Source organism: Hypomesus transpacificus, chromosome 1, assembly GCF_021917145.1.
Source record: "Hypomesus transpacificus isolate Combined female chromosome 1, fHypTra1, whole genome shotgun sequence".
Taxonomy (NCBI): domain Eukaryota; kingdom Metazoa; phylum Chordata; class Actinopteri; order Osmeriformes; family Osmeridae; genus Hypomesus; species Hypomesus transpacificus.
The window spans coordinates 1,760,163-1,779,695 of NC_061060.1; the positions used below are offsets into that span (position 1 = coordinate 1,760,163).

General features: G+C 46.8%; 1 protein-coding gene across 1 annotated transcript in view; it reads right to left on the minus strand.

Moving 5' to 3' along the window:
* The window catches only part of fstl5 (follistatin-like 5), an 81,209-nt gene that overhangs the window by 13,811 nt on the left and 47,865 nt on the right, over positions 1-19,533 (minus strand). Inside the window, 4 exon segments of the mRNA XM_047021551.1 lie at positions 102-397; positions 399-445; positions 5,495-5,615; positions 11,190-11,356. Of these exon segments, the coding sequence (XP_046877507.1) occupies positions 102-397; positions 399-445; positions 5,495-5,615; positions 11,190-11,356 (631 nt within the window).

Consider the following 19,533-nt stretch of genomic DNA (forward strand, 5'->3'; position numbering starts at 1 on the left):
CCTGTGGAACGTCTGTTGGGGAAGGATTTATGTGTGACACCCGGGGGAATCACTCAGGGATTTACTCAATTAAACTTGACATTCCATCAGAAAACACACACACACAGACACATGTATTGAAAATCAAATTGTTTTTAAGATATTACAGCAAGTTGTTAAGTCTCTTAAACCAGTCACCTAAACACGTTTCCTTAACAAGTCTCCTTAATGTGTCTCCTAAATAAGTCTCCTAACTGAGTTTCCGAGTATGGTAATGGCACCTGGGCGCAGGATGCGTCTCACCTTGCAGGGTGAGCTGTTTGGACAGCTTGGTGGTGATATCCATGCCGTTCTTCAGCCAGGACAGCTGTGGCTCCGGGACGCCGTCGGCATGGCAGCGCAGGCTCGCCGTCACCCCCCGGCTCCCTGGCCTGGCTCTCAGGGTACACCCGGATGACGGGGGGGACTGGAGGGGGAGAGAGAGAAGGAAGGAGGAGGGGGAGGGTGAACGCCGGCTGCTGATCAGCAAAGATCTTAGAAGAGCGTTATCGAATGAGAAGTTTTCTTTTAGAGAGGACGCCAAACCCATTTAAGGTCTAACTAGACATTAACATCCTATCAATGGGATCAAGCGTATTTCCAGCATAAGCTGAACGCTATTAGATAACAATTGTGTGCCTGGCAGGGCCAAACAAATCAGTTAGATAAATAAGGCAGGGAATCTCTGTTGGGCTGCCATCGATTTAGTTTGGTGGCCATTGATTTTCTGCAACCTTTTGTCAGGCAAGGAGATTATGAGACAGAGGCTGATGGAGCTAAATGCTTAATAACCTAAATGCAAAGCTACACCAACAAACTCTGAACCATCAAAACATTCCCAGTGAATCCTTTGTCCGTAAAATGATTTTGTGTTTCTTAATATGTATTTTGTTAATCGTGTGCAGCTTTGTTGTAAAACTAGAGCAGGTTGAAGCAGTGGTTAACGTAAACTACCCCCCCTCTCCCACCATTTTGATTACATTAAATCCACTTTGATAAAACCTAAAACCGGGGGGGGAACTTCACACGCTCCTATCTTGTCATGGAACCCCCGTCTCTCTCGTGACCCACATGACTGGCCTCAATCACACAGACTAAAATAAACTTCAAAAAGAGTACGGGCTCCGCTCCGGCCAGACAGCAGGGGAGGCTGCTTCCTGGCAGTCTGGAGGGTAAAGACAGGATCGGGGAGGCTGCTTCCTGGCAGTCTGGAGGGTAAAGACAGGATCGGGGAGGCTGCTTCCTGTGGGCCTGTTTGGGGAGAGGAAGTGCTTCCCCGGCCAGGTGACTGATGGAGGAGAGAGTGGTTCCACGGCCATCTGGTCAGGGTGTCAGTCTGGTGCCCACAACCTGGCTTGAGGGATTTATCGCCCGGTGCCAATGTGCCTTCCGGAAGCAGCCAGGGCCAGCCGGAGACAGGTAGTCGAGGATACGGTGCCAAAACGACTACACTTTTCATCTGGTGTGTCTGCGTTCAGGTGCGTCGCGATTTAAAAAGACTTAGAAAGCCGTCTTTTTCATCTCCAATGCATTCATTTAGCAGATGCTAACTCGTGATTAAATTCAAGTTGTGTGCGCTGGATTTGGGAGGGTCATTTGTTCACTTCAAATCCGTGTGTAGATATTTAAATCTGCTGTTACATCCGTGAACATTTTGTTTCCAGTAGGACGACTAAACTCTGTTTTTCATCACAGACACTGAGGGAACACATGACATATTTAGATGGCAAAGATCACCAAAGTGAACGCTGCACTCACAATTGATATTCAGGACAATTTGTCTTTCAGAGCACACCCAAAGGCCTCATTTTCATGAATAAACTGAACATTTCTCCCTACAATTACATCACCAAACAGAGAAATGTCAAAACTCCTCTCCCCTGACACTCTTCCCCCTCTCTCACGCCTCGACATCGCTCCAAGGCTCGTTTGTAAACGCGCTCTATTTCATTCTAAAAATCCCCATTTCCTATGCCTGGCCGACCGCACAACAGAGGCAAAAAAGTCAGTCAATGTGATTTTTCCACTCAGAAGTAGATTGAGACGGGCTGGAAGGCGTGCGTTGTGGTGATGTGTTCCTGGAGGTGTCAAGAGACCGACTGGGGGAGATTGTGACACAGCGGGGGTGACAGCTCCATCATACAGCTCCCCGGCCTACCGCCAATCACACAGCCAGACACCCCTCAACACACACACACACATAGGCAAGTGCACACATACACTTCTCTCTCACACACACAAACAAACACTGTCTTACACACACACACACACACACACACACACACACACACACGTATATATAACCCATCAGTGGGGGACCACCTCAGCACCAAGCTGGAGGGTGATATTCTACTAAGCCTGGCTTGTTTCAACTTTTTCTGCTGGATTGATCCCGTGATCCTTCTCTGTTCCCTCAGCCTGTGTGCTTGCGTTCCCTCTCCCATCACTCCACCAAGCTGATTGTGGGAACTGTCAACACTCAGTGGCCCTCTCACGGGGGCCGAGCCCCTCCCTCCCTGGGCCCCTCCCTCCCTGGGCCCCTCCCTCCCACCCCGAGCCCCTCCCTCCCAGGGCTTAGCCCCTCCCTCCCTGGGCCCCTCCCTCCCACCCTGAGCCCCTCCCTCCCTGGGCCCCTCCCTCCCACCCTGAGCCCCTCCCTCCCTGGGCCCCTCCCTCCCCCCCTGAGCCCCTCCCTCCCAGGGCCGAGCCCCTCCCTCCCAGGGCTTAGCCCCTCCCTCCCAGGGCCCCTCCCTCCCACCCTGAGCCCCTCCCTCCCAGGGCCTGTCCTCATCTCTGCTATGTGATTACTCTTCCGGAAGAGCTGCTCACCCAGCCAGTGCTGGCCCACCCCGATCCTGAAACCCAGGGACAGGGAGAGAGACTAGGATGACCCTGAGCTCTGATGTCGAAACGAATTGGAAACCCACTCTGTGAGAGGGAGTTTTGTATGCTAGCTTTGTGTTGCCTCTCGTGAGGGAAATCGAAAGCTTCCAAAGAACGGCGGTGCGACGGCATCCAGAGATTCAGAAACGTGGTTGAAAAATTGATTTCGTTAAGTCGTGCTGATTTTGCCCAGTTAATTGTATTGAAAGGTGTTTTCGTTTCTGTAAACGCGATACAAACCTGGGCTATTGTAACTGTATAATATTGTCAATTGAATATTATATATGTCAGAACAACTTAAAATTGAGTTTCCTGTATGACTGAGTGTGTAAGCGTTGCTCTAAGTTAGCACTTATCAAAGCATTTAATACAATACCACAAACTGAAATGTATTTCTTTCTTTTAAGAATTCCATTCTCAGATGGCACCCACTGCGTAATTAGAGTTATTTCACCCTTGTATTTGTTCCCTGGTTACAGATTGATTGGGTGATTGCAGATAGCAATCCTTCAGCTAAACATGAACCTTCTTGGAACCCTGTTGCTAGGCTTACAGCTCTAAAAGCCTTTCATCAGCTTCAGGAAAGAACCACGCCCGGTATGTGGGACATGTTCCGTACCTCCTCCACAACAATTTTTATTTTTTTTGTCATTTAGCAGACGCTCTTATCCAGAGCGACTTACAGTAAGTACAGGGACATTCCACCCGAGGCAAGTAGGGTGAAGTGCCTTGCCCAAGGACACAACGTCATTTAGCACGGCTGGGTATCGATCCGGCGACCTTCTGATTACTAGCCCGACTCCCTCACCGCTCAGCCATCTGACTCCTCAACAGCAGCTGGTTCGGTGGGTGCAGCAGTTCATTTGAGGCGTTGGGTCAGCCAAGGCTGCCTCCTTTAGCGCTCCAAGCTAAAGGAGTCGTGCTGCAACTGAACCTGTGCTGAATGAGCACACCCTTACACAAGTGAAGACACCTTGAACTAGATGTCTCAACAGCTGATAGCATCAACATGTGCTTGTATCTTTAAGATGAGTTAATTCTGTAATTCCACAAGTCCTCAAGAAAGACTGTTAGTATTTCTAAATTTAAGTCAGACAGAATCTCTTATTCAAGGCTGTTGTTAATGGAAAAGTAGAAACCTAAGCCATGTTCAGATGTTTTCTTTAAATCGGTATTGATACTTAATGATTCAATTCCTCTCCTCAACTGAAAACGTTATCACAATTAAAAATAAAAACTCATGATCACAAATAACTAGAGCTGTCAAACGATTAAAATATTTAATCGCGATTAATCGCATTAGTGTCATAGTTAACTCGCGATTAATCGCAATTAATCGCACATTTTTATCTATTCTAAATGTCCCTTGATTTCTTTTTCATCCATTATTTTTTCAAATTGTAATGCTCTTATCAACATGGAAAAGTGGTTCGGATTGCTTCGTATAAATGTTTTTTTTTAATTGAAAACAACATTGCAATCGCCTGGCTTTGACGAGCGGGCGGAGCATTTGCATCAGCTGTGTGCTTGGCCATCAAAATTGTATTTTACACTCCACGACGTGCTGCAATGATAGCTCAGTTCACAACGACAGAACACACTGATCACTTTCGTATAGTAAATGGAACCATTTGGCAACCTTTTAAAAGTAAACTTTCTATTCAGAATCTTATTGGCATCCATTTCGGCGTCTGGCGCTGGCAATCAACTCAAAACGTAACGTTAGCCTACTACCAGAGAATGTTTAATATCCGTAAACGGGCTCTGCTCTTTAGCCGGCTCGCAAGCCCAAACAAGTGTGTGGCGTGCCTGTTGTTTTGTTTCCTGTCTAGCTAGATCCGGTGCGGTATTGTAGTTTTTCTAACGTCCGTGGTTGTCGCAACAGAATGTGAAAAAAACTACAAAGTTTGCTAGGTCAAAAAGAGCGTTAATCGCGCAATAAAAAAATTGACGCCGTTAATTTGGGTTTGCGTTAACGCCGTTAATAACGCGTTTAACTGACAGCACTACAAATAACCAATTTTTTATACAAAACTTTGTGATAAAAAAATATGTCTCTAAAAGCTTGTACAAATCCAATCTTTCTTGGAAATAAAGGACTCAGTGTGGATCAATGTTACTGGACTTCCTGTCAAAACAACCCTGTTATCAAGTTGCATTTCCTCTCAGGGTCTCGGGGGTGGAAGTGGGGGTGGAAGGGGGTGTTGGGGGCCCTGTCTCTCTGTATTGACCGCGTCCTGTCAGTCGCTGAGTGAGCGCCACAGGTGTGGTTTAACACACTGACGGTGACACCGTACCGACAGGAAGTCAAGGAGCGAGCGCTCTGCCACTGAGGAGGAAGAAAGAGAGGAGGAGGAGGTGGTAGTGAGGAGTAGGGAGAGGAAAGGGAGAGGAGGAGGGAGAGGAGGACAAAGGAGGAGGGAGAGGAGGTGGTAGTGGAGGTGGTATAGGAGGTGGGAGAGGAGGAGGGAGAGGAGGAAGGAGAGGAGGAAGGAGAGGAGGAGGGAGAGGAGGAGGGAGATGAGGAGGGAGAGGAGGGAGAGGAGGAGAAAGGAGGAAGAGGAGGAGGGAGAGGAGGGACAGCTCTGCTTACCGTTCACCTGCAGCATGTGTGTCTGCGAGAGCTGCTCGTAACCGTCGCCATAGCAGCTGTAGTTCCCCATGTGAGTGGTGGTCACCTTGGTAATGTACAGGGAGCCGTCGTCTCCGAAATCCTGCGGGACAGAGAGTTCAGGTCAGCTGAGGGCGGGAGGGGTTAAAGTTCAAACCTTGATTGGCATCGGTTTGAATTCTGAAGGGTCTTTGGTTGATCGAAGCTTTGGTTTGGAGGAGGAATGAGTGTTTTCATCAGCAGGATGGAAAAGCGAGTATTCAGGTCTTGGGTATTCAGGAGTGCAAGGTAAATAGAGGAGCATTGAGATAATTTCTTAATCGAGAAAAATAGAAATAAATATAAAAAAGAACCTGTATAATAGCATTATGCCGTTCAAGGTAACAGAGAAATGTAGTGTGTGTGATGGGGGATCACGGCTTATGGTGGAACTATTCTTTTAAAACCATTATTTGAATTCTTATTATCAAGGCTAATCTTCACAAATGTCCGAGCAGTATTCCCAAACGAATCATGAGAAAGCATACAGTACTGCATACAGTTCGTTTGAAAATATCGCCACTGAAAAGAACAAAATGACAGATGTTAGTCTCTTAAAACGTGCATGCCACAAAAACACATCAGTTAAACACACGTGGTGAAATAGCCTCGTAAAATCACAGGCAAAAGCCAGTCCGTGGTATGAGATTGTGAGGAACGTCTGATGACATGCTCATAAATGCTGTGTCATGATGGTGACCACAAGAACGTGCTGAGTAAGAAAATACCAAAAAGTGCAGCAATAACATTGGTGAGAGTCCAAGAAGCTAATGAGTCGATGCCGAGAAAATTGTTCAGTCTTGAGTGTCTATTCTCCTCATTAGGAGCAAAGCTCACATTCCCACTCTCAATTTGTTACTGTCTCCCGGGAATATTTTTCCCCATTTGATTTTAGTCTGATTTGATTAGAGAGCTTCAAATCAAGGCACACAGTGAGAGATTGTAAATCTTTTAGCTGTTTATCATCATAATCCCTGAAAGGCAAATGAAGGTCAGTTCCTTTATTAGGTTTGGTTACCATCTCTTAGTTTCCCTTCAGACAGCTACAAAGCTGGCCTGCCCTGTTTGGAGGTTTACTCTCTCTACTACCGACCAGGGCTCTGATATATAGCAGAGCAGGAGGGAGGCAGGGGGGGGGGGGGGGTGGCAGGGGGGCCACGCAGGGGCAACAGACCTGCACCGTATGGGGGGGATTGATGGTGCGTTTTGGCCCTTCGGCTGAGAGCATATTGTGTCACCTTTTCAAATGAAAAATGAATGGTGAGAAAAATGAAAGTCTGAGGAGTGGAACGGGTGTACTAGAGGCGATCACCCCGGCAACCTCCACCCCCCCCCCCCCTCACCCCGCTCCCTCACCCCCCCCCTGCTCTGCCGAGTCACCCCGCTGCCTCACCTAGCCTCCTCCCGTTAGACGGGGAGGGAGCAGGGCAGTGTGACAGCACAGCCTGAGGGACATTCATCTGGGCCAACCTTATAAGACATGGCAGGTGCCTGTTTAAGCACATCAACCTGGTTAACCTCCACAGAGACTCGGAGAGCCAGCTTATGATCCTAACCCTCAGCAGGTGTGCCAGGTGAGCTTCTGGGGGGATTCTGTTAGCCAGGAAACCACAAGGACTCATTAGCTTCACGGCCCTTTGAGAATGATAAAAACAGTTTGACGTTATATTCGGTTGTTGGTGTCTGTTCTGCGAAACCTACCTGGGTTGGGATCTGTGTTTTGGGTTTTGTGGTGGGGGAGAAAGCACAATGGGAATACATGGCTATTAGATATGTAAGAATTGCTGTTTTTAGTCACGGTTCAAGTCAAAGGAAGATATGGCACATGAATTCAGTTCAAAGTCGACACAGATCTGTAGAAGCCTGGGGCTTGTGTTGCTCATGATGGACCACACACCCAACAACAGTCACATGTTCTCACATTCTGTACGTGTTACATAGCTTTTTCAAAGACAGTGTTAAATACAACCACATCCCCTAAACACAAAATCACATCCTGTCCATGTGCTGTGAGTCACTACTCTCAGTGGATGTTGGACGTCTCTAGATAAGGTTCACTGGATGATGACGAAGGACACCAGCGAGTCTGGTGAAAGCGTCTGCTCCTTAGCTGGGCTATTCCAGAAGGTAAAGGTGTTGAGATTCTGCAGCAGACGGACTCAGAGTCCCTAGACAGCCTCTTCACAGGAGATCATTTTACAACCCTTCCCTGTCCCAGTGTCTTTATCACGTTTAGTCCACAGGAGAGGCCCAGCAAGGATGACGCAACACCCGGCAACAGTGATGGTCGTGGATTTATAGTAAGCTGCTTTGTCAAAATGGAGACCGGCTCTATTGAACTCCATAATACGGGCACACCGATGGGATTAATGCGCCATTCACCGAGTCTGTCTGTTGACAGAAACGTTTTTTTTTATTATTTTTTTTTATTTATTTAATAGCTTTTCAAACGGGATGGAGATATACAGTCGACTGCATATTTACTGTTGGGTAATTCTAATTAAGGCTGGAAGTCATAACCAAGTCATTACGGAGAAACTTTGTAGAAAATAGAGTTCATGGTAATTCGCAGTGGAGTTTGGAGACACCAGGTGTGTCTAAATCCACCGAGTACACTGTGACAAACCACATGGGCCTTCTCCCATGACGGATTGAGTGCATAAAATAATCTGGGCTAAGCTGGTGTTTGGATCCTGTTGATTCTGGTCCATTAGCATTTCTCTGCAAGGTCCAGTTAGAGTTATAAATGAAATACTTTTTTTTATATATAAACCTCGGCCCCACCACGCAACATTATTATATTCAGTCACAAGTGGTTAGAAAATGAGCCTCCATCTCCTGTTGTTCTCCTGGAGGGTCCTCAGAGTACCCTCTGTGGTGATCATGTCCACTGAGCTGAAGGTCAAAGACTGGGGCTTCATTAGACGACAACATGGAATCAGAGATGACATACACAGACCCAGGGACAGCGGTCGAGGTCACGGTGCAGAAAAGCTCACAGCAAAATAAAGGTCACGTCCTTCCAGCATGCTTACTGGTCGCCTTCGAATCACAGCTTTGAGATGGTTTAAAAGGGAACTCTCTGAAATGCTGTTGTGGAGTGTTCCCATCTTGCTATTTTAGAAAAAAACCAGATGAAGCAGAAATACTAGTCATTAGTCGCACACACAAATTACATGTTTGTTTATGTCTGAAAGTGGAATACATTTTAACAAAGGTCATGTTAAAATATACCTTCTACAATCCCAACTCCATTGGGTAATATCGAATTTTTCCATGTGAGAAACACACAAAGACCCCCCTCTAGGTTGAAGAACAGAAGATGTCTTGAGGCGATATCAAAAGATGAAACTAACTACAGGGTGCCTTCAAACCCTGGAGCTCCAGAACAGAAAGCATGAACTAAAACCGTCTTTGAACAACACCTAGCCTCGTACACAAAAGCATACGATCGAATCAAAGAGAGCCTGGTTTGACCCTGCAAGGCCTTGACAACACTTATTCATCCAATAGTAATATCACACTTCTGCTTCAGGTAATCCAAGTTGACAGACAAGTGGGCTAGCATTCACATGTCGGAGCTTCGCTACCCATTAGAACGTTAATCCGTTTCCGCAGATGGAACAGGAAGAAGACAGGTCTCCTGCTTTTACATTCAAACCATCACACACCACCAGGGATGCAACTGGGCCCCGAAAAAGAAAGAAATAAGATTCCTCATCTTTATGTAAATGGCGATCATGCAACACCACCTCAGAGAGAGGAGGAGAGAGAGGGAGAGAGAGGGAGGGAGAGAGAGGGAGAGGAAGGAGAGGGAGAAAGAGAGAGAGAGAGAGAGAGAGAGAGAGAGGGAGAGGCCGGGTCCTGGGTGGTAGCTGAGGGGCTGACTGCCGACAGCTGCGCCCTCCTCGTGAGGTTTTAAGGGTCATCAACATTTAATGTCACATTAGTGGCTTCGCTGGGTCCCCTTTATCTACTGTGACAGTGTTGACTCAATTATGCACTCAGGCATGGCTGGCTTGGACAGAGTCTCTCTGACACCACCCTCACCCCTGTGTCACCCCTCCTCACCCCCTCTGCTCCTCACCCCTGTGTCACCCCTCCTCACCATACCTCCTCCTCACCCCTCAACCCCCCCCCCTCCTCACCCCTCTCCCCCCACCCCAGTATCTCCCCCCTCCTCCTCACCCCCCCCCTCCTCACCCCTCACCACTCTCTCTCCACCCCAGTATCTCCCCCCTCCTCCTCACCCCCCCTCCTCACCCCTCACCACTCTCTCTCCACCCCAGTATCTCCCCCCTCCTCCTCACCCCCCCTCCTCACCCCTCACCACTCTCTCTCCACCCCAGTATCTCCCCCCTCCTCCTCACCCCCCCTCCTCACCCCTCACCACTCTCTCTCCACCCCAGTATCTCCCCCCTCCTCCTCACCCCCCCCCTCCTCACCCCTCACCACTCTCTCTCCACCCCAGTATCTCTCCCCTCCTCCTCACCCCCCCCTCCTCACCCCTCACCACTCTCTCTCCACCCCAGTATCTCCCCCCTCCTCCTCACCCCCCCCTCCTCACCCCTCACCCCTCTCTCCCCACCCCAATATCTCCCCCCTCCTCCTCACCCCCCCCCCTCCTCACCCCTCACCACTCTCTCCCCACCCCAGTATCTCCCCCCTCCTCCTCACCCCCCCTCCTCACCCCTCACCACTCTCTCCCCACCCCAGTATCTCCCCCCTCCTCCTCACCCCCCTTCCTCACCCCTCACCACTCTCTCCTGCTCCTCACCCCTCACTCCATATATCCTCCTCTACCATCCTGTCTCAGTGTTCTGGCTTTGAAGAGGATGAAAGTGACATGCCGGTTGTATGAGGCTATTAAAGATATGTGCACACACACACACACACACACACACACACAGAGACACAGACACACCCACTTAGACACACACACGCAGTGAGCAGTAGCTGCTAAGCCCACAGCAGGATGATGCTCGCCCCTCCATCTTCCTCCTCCTGTTCCTCTGCTTGTGTCCGTCTGTGGGCATCGTCCTTCACAACAGACCCCGGCAGAGCTAACAGGAGGAACACCCTGCCTGAGTGGATCACAGGTAAACCTACAATGTCCTTCGAAATCACTACTCCTCCCCTCTTTGTTAGAGCTATGAGGAGAAAGCCTTCCAGTCGGGTTGATAATCTGAGCAGGGAAAGGACAACAGAAAGCGGGGATGCTGTGAGTGCTGATCCGTCGTTCTCTATCCGTCGCCCCAGGCTGTACCCAGACTTGGAGTACAATACTCGGTACACCTTCCCTTCACTCTGGAGGGGAAGTGACTTCCCAGGTGATGTGGGCGTTCTGTGAATCCCTATGTGACATGGTTTGTAAAAAAAATTTAAAGGGCTGTACAAATAACGTTGGATTGAAGATCTAAATAACGCCCTCCCGGAAAGCAAAACAATCCTAAATAACTCTTAACCCAAAGTAATATTGTTACTATCTCTTCATATCCTAGATCCAAACGGCTGTGCACTTTGATAAATTACACAGTCAGTCTGACTAAGACATGAAGCAGAATGAGAGAGATAGAGAGACAGAAAGCTAGACAGAGACACCGAGGTGTTTAACAGACAGTGAATCAGACAATCTTACATTGATATCCTCCAGATCCAAGGTGTTGAGGACCTGATCGTTGCGTTTCCACATTATCGGAGGTCTGTGCTCCCCGGTGATTGCACAGGTCAAGACGGCACTCTGGCCAACGGTTACCGTGGTGACGCTCAGCCTCTGGTCGTCGGGGAGGCGGAGCTGGAACACTTCTGCCGACAGAAACACACATGATGAGACCGGCTGCTCCTCACACTACCACTGTGTGTGGATGTGTGCGTGTGTGTATGTGTGCACATGTCTGTGTGTGTGTATGTGTGCACATGTCTGTGTATGTGTCTGTGTGTGTCTGTGTGTGTATGTGTGTGTCTGTGTGTGGATGTGTGCGTGTGTGTATGTGTGCACATGTCTGTGTGTATGTGTGTCTGTGTGTGTATGTGTGTGTATGTGTCTGTGTGTGTCTGTGTGTGTCTGTGTGTGTTTGTGTGTGTGTGTCTGTGTGTGTGTGTATGTGTGTGTGTGTCTGTGTGTGTATGTGTGTCTGTGTGTGTATGTGTGTGTGTGTCTGTGTGTGTGTCTGAGTGTGTATGTGTGTGTGTGTCTGTGTGTGTGTGTATGTGTGTGTGTGTGTATGTGTGTGTGTGTCTGTGTGTGTCTGTGTGTGTGCGTGTGTGTATGTGTGCACATGTCTGTGTGTTTGTGTGTGTGTTTGTGTGTGTGTGTCTGTGTGTGTATGTGTGTCTGTGTGTGTCTGTGTGTCTGTGTGTGTATGTGTGTCTGTGTGTGTGTGTATGTGTGTGTGTGTCTGTGTGTGTGTCTGTGTGTGTGTGTATGTGTCTGTGTGTCTGTGTGTCTGTGTGTGTGCGTAATGCGGACTGTGTACACTTTACACTTGTTTAATAATCAGGCTTGTCGGTTTGACGGGATATAGGAGACACGTGAGGGCCAAAGAGGCAGAATAATTGCACTAAAGCATGTTTACCTGCATCCTTGGTTTAATCAAGCCAAATAAACACAGAGTGGTTCATTTAGACATGCTTGCACAGGCACAACAACTATCCACGTTTTATGGAAACATATGCTTAGAGAATTACACAAAGGCTACAGTATCTAGTTTGAACACAACTGTAACTGGTGTTATTTAAACACACTGACTGCATGCATGCATGGTAACGAACGGTTTATTAATGCCAAGCCAACTTCTCTAAAGACTTACACCTAACTTGTTTGATTCAATAAATTAAACACAAATTTTATTTTCTATAGAGAGTGGATGTTTTATTCAACATCAAATAAAACCACAATTTATGTCATGTTTACAAAAAAATGTTTCGTAATAAAACATAACCACAAAGACACTATTGCAGTCCCTCCACACACAGCATTAACAAGTACTAACCAAGTGCTCTATAGAAAACCTATTTATAGCTCAGCAAAGACAAGTCTAACAAAAGCAAACCAATCAGAAAGCTGTTTTGTGAGTGTGCGGTCAGCACATTCAGCTAAATGAGTATAATTTGTCCAATTATTCAATGAGACAATGAACACAATGTCATTACTCAACCCGTTTTCTATTTTGTTACATAACTGGACTATTGTGAGCACGCTTTTTAATTTTTCCATCGGGATAATGAGCGACGATGCAAAGGAAACAGTGACTCAATTTGTTCTGCTCCTGAGGGCGTGAAATACCAAACCTAATGGATAGCCTGGTCTGGTAAACAGTGTAGGCTCAGCAGAGCTGGTGTGCAGGAGGAGAAGACCTTCAGTTAGCCTGGTCTGGTAAACAGTGTAGGCTCAGCAGAGCTGGTGTGCAGGAGGAGAAGACCTTCAGTTCTTAGTCGGTAGTTTCAGTAGCATTCGTGTTCACTCGCAACAACTTGATTATTAAATATCATCATCGTTTTGCATCTGATTGCTGCTTATTCCAGCATTGAACAGGATCTACTGGAGCTTGATCAATGTAGTGTGGCACTCTGACACCCCCCCCCCCTCTCTTCCTCCTCCTCCCCCTCACACACACACGCACACACACACACACACACACACACACACACACACACACACACACACACACACACACACACACACACACACACACACAGTATTACAACCATCACCATGTGTGAACCCCACTGTTGGAACTCTACATATCACACAGTGAAAGATGTTCTGGATGAAACAAGGCCTTGAAGGCTAGCCTTTTCATTTACACAAACAACAAGAAGTGGAATGTCATCTACGATTCTCTCTCAACAACAGTTCTTTGTAATGGAGTCTTTCCGACAGCTGAATTAGCCAACGAATACATGAATGGCAGTTCCCACAATGTTGATAATGATTACTATTGATTCCACTTTCATTGAGAAAGTGAAAGGAAGTTTCTTTGTTGGAACGGCACACGGGGAAAGCCAGTGGGCATAGTTTCTCCTCTTATTATCCCAAATAACTTCTTATTAGGTTAGGGTTGATGATCATGGCAGTCAAGCAACTCAAGTTACCACTTTGAATAAATGGCACATCTGTTACCTGTCTAGCAAAGGTGCAAAATGAAAAATGAGGGCAAGGGTAACATAAATATTTAGAGAACAATTAGCGCAACTACACCTCAGTCTGAGGTACAGTCGCGGTCGTTTATTACAATGAATCCCTTGAGTAACATTAATATTTGGCCAATAACTCAAGACGATGGCAAAACTGGGTAAAATTGGAAAACAATCCCCACTGCCCACTAACCGCTATCAAACAGGAAACATTTCCATGTCAAATACATTTGCTCACAGTGCAACCGCCCACATGCATCCTCTCTCAAATCCTCGTTCCACCTCTGGCGAAATGCTACCGCGTTTCCTCATGTAAACACCCGTACCATTCAGTTAGCACAAAACAAAACCCTGCACACTGTCAAGAGTTTTCTAGCGGTTTGCTGGGCGGGTGGGTGGCTCTCCTCTGGAGAAACAGCACGACTTTCCCCCCCTGATGTTTCATTAAAACGTCTGTTCTCCTTCACTTTCATCCGCCCTCCTCCGCCATCCTCTCTTGGAGCTCTATTAAGATCCTCCTTGCTCTCGACCTGCTAGCTGAGTAACAGCGATAATATCGCTGCTAACAGAAAGCATGTTTCAATGCACGGCTCAGCTTGCAGCTGGGCCGATGGAGAAGGATGTTCCAACACTATATCCCCCGGTAACACCCACCCTAACCGTTCAATTATACTCCCTTGTATCTTAATGGTTCTGGAATGTGCCCCGGAGCGACAAACTCGTTTCGCCGGCAATCTCTGAGGGGGACTGAAATATGAACTTATGGGGGTGCGTTAAAGAAGAAGAAAAGAAAAAAACTGCCAGTCTCTCTACCACGGCTTCTGGAAATGAACGACCCTGCACGCAGGAAGAATGACAATTTCTTCCACCAAGGTTGTGCTCCTGCCACAGTCTTGACACTTCGGCCCACCTCTTCAGTTGCTGATTTATCAAAACAGGAAGTGCTTCTGGCTTCCATCTATTTCCTGTCTAGTTTGGTAGCGGCAGAGCACATCCCTGTGGGAGGGTCCAACCTTCAGCTTCCAGACTGTAATTAGTGATTAACGCTAAGGTCTGGGACTCTGCCTTTCTCTGGACGCGTCCCATAATGGGATGTTGCCCTGTGCCACTACCAGAGGTAAATCACCTTTGACACTGTAAGGAACGTGTTTGTCAGGAAAAATTGCTTGTGCCTGCAGGACACAGCAATGATAAAGGAGGGAGAGGGAGAGAGATAGAGGGAGGAGAGATGGAGGGAGAGAGAGAAGGAGGAGAGATGGAGGGAGAGAGATAGAGGGAGGAGAGATGGAGGGAGAGAGATAGAGGGAGGAGAGATGGAGGGAGAGAGATAGAAGGAGGAGAGATAGAGGGAGAGAGATAGAGGGAGGAGAGATAGAGGGAGGAGAGATAGAGGGAGAGAGATAGAGGGAGGAGAGATGGAGGGAGAGAGATAGAGGAAGGAGAGATGGAGGGAGAGAGAGAAGGAGGAGAGATGGAGGGAGGAGAGATGGAGGGAGGAGAGATGGAGGGAGGAGAGATGGAGGGAGAGAGATAGAGGGAGGAAAGATGGAGGGAGAGAGACAGAGGAAGGAGAGATGGAGGGAGAGAGAGAAGGAGGAGAGATGGAGGGAGGAGAGATGGAGGGAGGAGAGATGGAGGGAGAGAGATAGAGGGAGGAAAGATGGAGGGAGAGAGATAGAGGGAGGAGAGATGGAGGGAGAGAGATAGAGGAAGGAGAGATGGAGGGAGAGAGAGAAGGAGGAGAGATGGAGGGAGAGAGATAGAGGGAGGAAAGATGGAGGGAGAGAGATAGAGGGAGGATAGATAGAGGGAGAGAGATATGGAGGGAGAGAGAGAGGGAGAGATATTGCTTTGCTTTAGCTGCAATTCACTTCCAACATTCTCTTTTATTATTACTAAACAATAAATAAACTGCATCACAGTATGTAAGTATGTGTTTCCATTCATGATTCAAATACCTCTTTTCATCCATCTGCAGTTAGCAGAACTACTGCATAGTGGTGCAGTAGATGGACTGAATTACCTGTTCCTCCATCCATCAGGCCTGCCAGCAAACCATAGCCAACACCTCCAATAATCACATTAGCTCCTGAAAGCGACAGAACAGAAAAGAAACTGTGTGGGGGGGAAATCTCGTTGTCAAGGTTTTCTAAGTGAACGATGCCTGTAGGAGTTTAGCTAAAGGTTTCGCTGTTTTACCTGTGGCTAATCAACTGGAGTTTGGTTTCCATAGCAGCTGTCAGAGACGGCTAGTGGGACAATCCTACTTTGGTATGCAACATGGCCAAACACTCCCAATTTAACTCATTTTATCACTGTCTGATATGTAGAGTTCAAGTACTTTTATGAGAAGAAGCCAGTGTGAGAATTCCTCTTCGACGTGTTACAGTTTATTGAAGCGTGTCTCCCCACAACATGAGAAGAAATGGAAACAAAAACTACAGCTCATTTTTCTTTACTTCCTTGCTTTTGCCTTGAACAACCTCTTCCCAGGGCCATTGCTGTCCATATCATCCTGCATTGCTTTATTTTGTTATTTTATTGAAGTCAATTTTGTTTTCGAGTGAGGTCTATTCCTTATCATGGGGCTACCGCAACTGTGAGTAATACTGATGTGCGTGTAGGCGTTTTTCTCTGTGTGGGCTGTTGAGGGCCCTGGTTGATTGAGACGTGCTGGCACCCCAGCACTTCGTCCTGAAGGAGCCGCGTTTAGAACACAGTCAGAGCGTCCATGGAGACGCTAGCAAAGGGAGACTGACTCCACAAGAAAAGGCTTGTTATTAATACAGTATTATACAATTACTGTCAATTACTGTACTTTTAAGTACATATGACTTCAACAAACAACTTTATTGATCAAAGTACTAAAAACATTAAGTAATAGTACAAATCTTCTTACTAATCAACACGATCTCTCAGACGACAAGCTAAAACTACTGTTGTAGCAAGTTGTTAGTGTTAACATCGTAGAGATTTCCATTGGGAATGTATGCTGAATTTCATAGCCTTGGTTAACCCAAGAATATACTTGATATGATAATGGAGGAAAAGAAATAACCTCCTTGAAACCAAAGGGTTCATTCAAACAGCAGCAGCTTTCTGTTAGAATTTGTTCCAAGTCAAGAGTTACAATTGGCCATGGGTTTAAGAGAGAAAAGGAGAAAAATATCCCCTTGGGTATGGTTAAGCTCAAATTGGCCATTGTCTCTGCAACAGTACCTCCATGTGATATTGAGGAGTCTCTCTGACTAAAAAGAAAAAGAAAACATTTCGGGGGGGGGGGGGGGAAACTTTAACATTTTTATAATACATTCTCTGAAAATGCTCCGGAAACTCTCAAAATAAGCTGTGTTTTATGAATCCAATTTAGCAGTTCCCCTTGAAGCCTGTGAGCCGAATGCACCGTGGGAGCTTGTCGACAGAGAGGATGAATATCCATTAATTGTCATCACGTCTAGAGAGATGGAGAACGCCAAACTTTCCCTTAATAGAGGCAAGGCCCCTAGAAGAGAACAGTGTGCCCTGAAGGACACTAGTCTGGGCTCATGCCTTCAGACATCTAATTATGATCCATGGAGAGAGCAGAGTTTAAGTCAACTCATTTTCCACATCTGCAAATGTACTGCTGATTCAAGGATTAGTCATCTTCAGAGGGCTTCAGTTAAGAGACGGAAGATCTTATTATACCAAGCAGGACCCAAAGACAGAGCGTTTCTGCTCGGTGATGACGATGCAGTTAGATCCCATTTTAAAAAGGCGATAAGCTAAGGGTGTTGCGGAATCACAACTATGACAACACCTTTTAGATTCCTGCAATTCCCAAGCTCCGCACATGCTCAGAATACCAGTCTCTTGTGTCGTTGGCCCGAGGTCTGTCAGCCCCATGGTCTGTGTCGATCTCAAGGTAACCAAACACCTCCAGCACCGTTCTCATCTACTCAGAAACACACTCAGAAACACACCCAGAAACACACTCAGAAACACACCCAGAAACACACCCAGAAACACACTCAGAAACACACCCAGAAACACACTCAGAAATACACCCAGAAACACACCCAGAAACACACCCAGAAACACACTCAGAAACACACACAGAAACCCCAGCCATGTACCGGACACCTTGCTTGAAATGTTAGTTTGATAAAAAAGCGTTGCAATCAGATATCCCACCTGCCTCTTACGAGTTCTCACACCAAGACTTCCAGAGACTTTCCTTGGGACTGACAATGGCTTATCTTTCTTTCTTGATGCTCTGTCATTTATGGAACTGTACGTGGATGACAATACATGGGCTATCTGTGCTGTGGCAGACGTCAGACATATCAGTAACATCATCTAATTAAAAGCTGCCACTTCGACACGTTTTCCTTACTGCTAGTTGAGGCAAATTGATTTTCTCTTCTGTGTACGCGAAAGAGAAATGAATAATGCATAGACATTAAAGTCTTATCTTTAGCAGTGACAAACGGCATTGCTGTGCTTTGAATATTCCACAAAAGGTACAGTTTGTAGGGGCTTATTAGCAACACATGCACACATCCTACACCAGAGAGGTGCAGAGTCACTGGGAAACTAGTTCTGCTTCTCCAGCTTTTATCCATAAAACTGTAAATTAGAAATGTACTGACTCGAGGAATTTGCTTGCTAAGCTCAAATTCTTACATCACATTACAAACATGACATCCAGCTCAAAGTTTGTATTTTTATAACATTGATAGATTAAAATCATTTGTTGGTCTTTGTTAGAGACAGAGGGAGAGAGAGAGAGAGAGAGAGAGAGAGAGAGAGAGAGAGAGAGAGAGGGGAGAGACAACATGTATGAAGTAGACGCGTTGAGAGCTACACTCCTCCACAGAGAGAGCAGGCTCTGTCGTCTAGAACCACGCGTTTCCTTTGTAACAAGTTCAGCTTGTAGGAGCTTCGGGGAACACTGAGAAAGTGAGCAGTTGCAGCGACTGAATCCTAACTCTTCAAGGAGACGTGCTTTCTTCCCTTTCCGTTGCCTTCCTGTCTTGACGTGATTCGCCTGAAGGCCTGCACCCACACACCAGCCCGACGAGCAGAACAGCAGACACGAGCCACCGTGCTGCTTTTGGATCTTCTTGTCAGTCCTAGAAATGCATCACGTACCGAGAGCTGATGAGCGGCCTGATTTCACAATGGCGGTTCATTACGGATTCGTTTTCCCTCTGCGGAAGTGTCAACCCAGTGAAATGTCACAGCATATTGAGCGAGATGGAAATGCCAGAGTGGTATGAATCGGGAAGGAAAGAAAGGTGAGACAATCACATGAATGTGTTAACGCGACTTAGATCAGAGGAGGTTCCTGTCATCCGGATGTCAAAACGAGGACTAGGAGATTTGATTCTTAAGTTCTTCCAATATTTGTTTTATGTCTTTTCTCATTGTAACGTACACACATTAAGGCAGCAGCTGTCGTGCTTGAACTAGTCAGTGCAGTTTTAACACTCACAGAACTAGCACATCAAATTACAAGTGACTCACCATTCCCAGAGACACTAATTTCAGGCATAATCTAAACTTAAATTAGACACCATTTACTTTTATGGACTCCATAAGGCTCTGTGGTTTCAGATGGAAACAGGAATCCAGTACCTTCTGGTACCACATGAAAGCCTTTGCTTCACCAGTAATCACTGCAGGCAGAGCCACAGGAAAATATCTGTATACATCCAGTACCGGCTCACATTGTAACACAACAGAAAACAGTACAATCGCCATGTACTGCACGTAATTTGACCTGAAAATATGACTAATGAGCTCCGTGTCTTCAGCAGGTTGTCTAATGATGGTGCTTTGATCTAGCAACTGTATTACAGAAC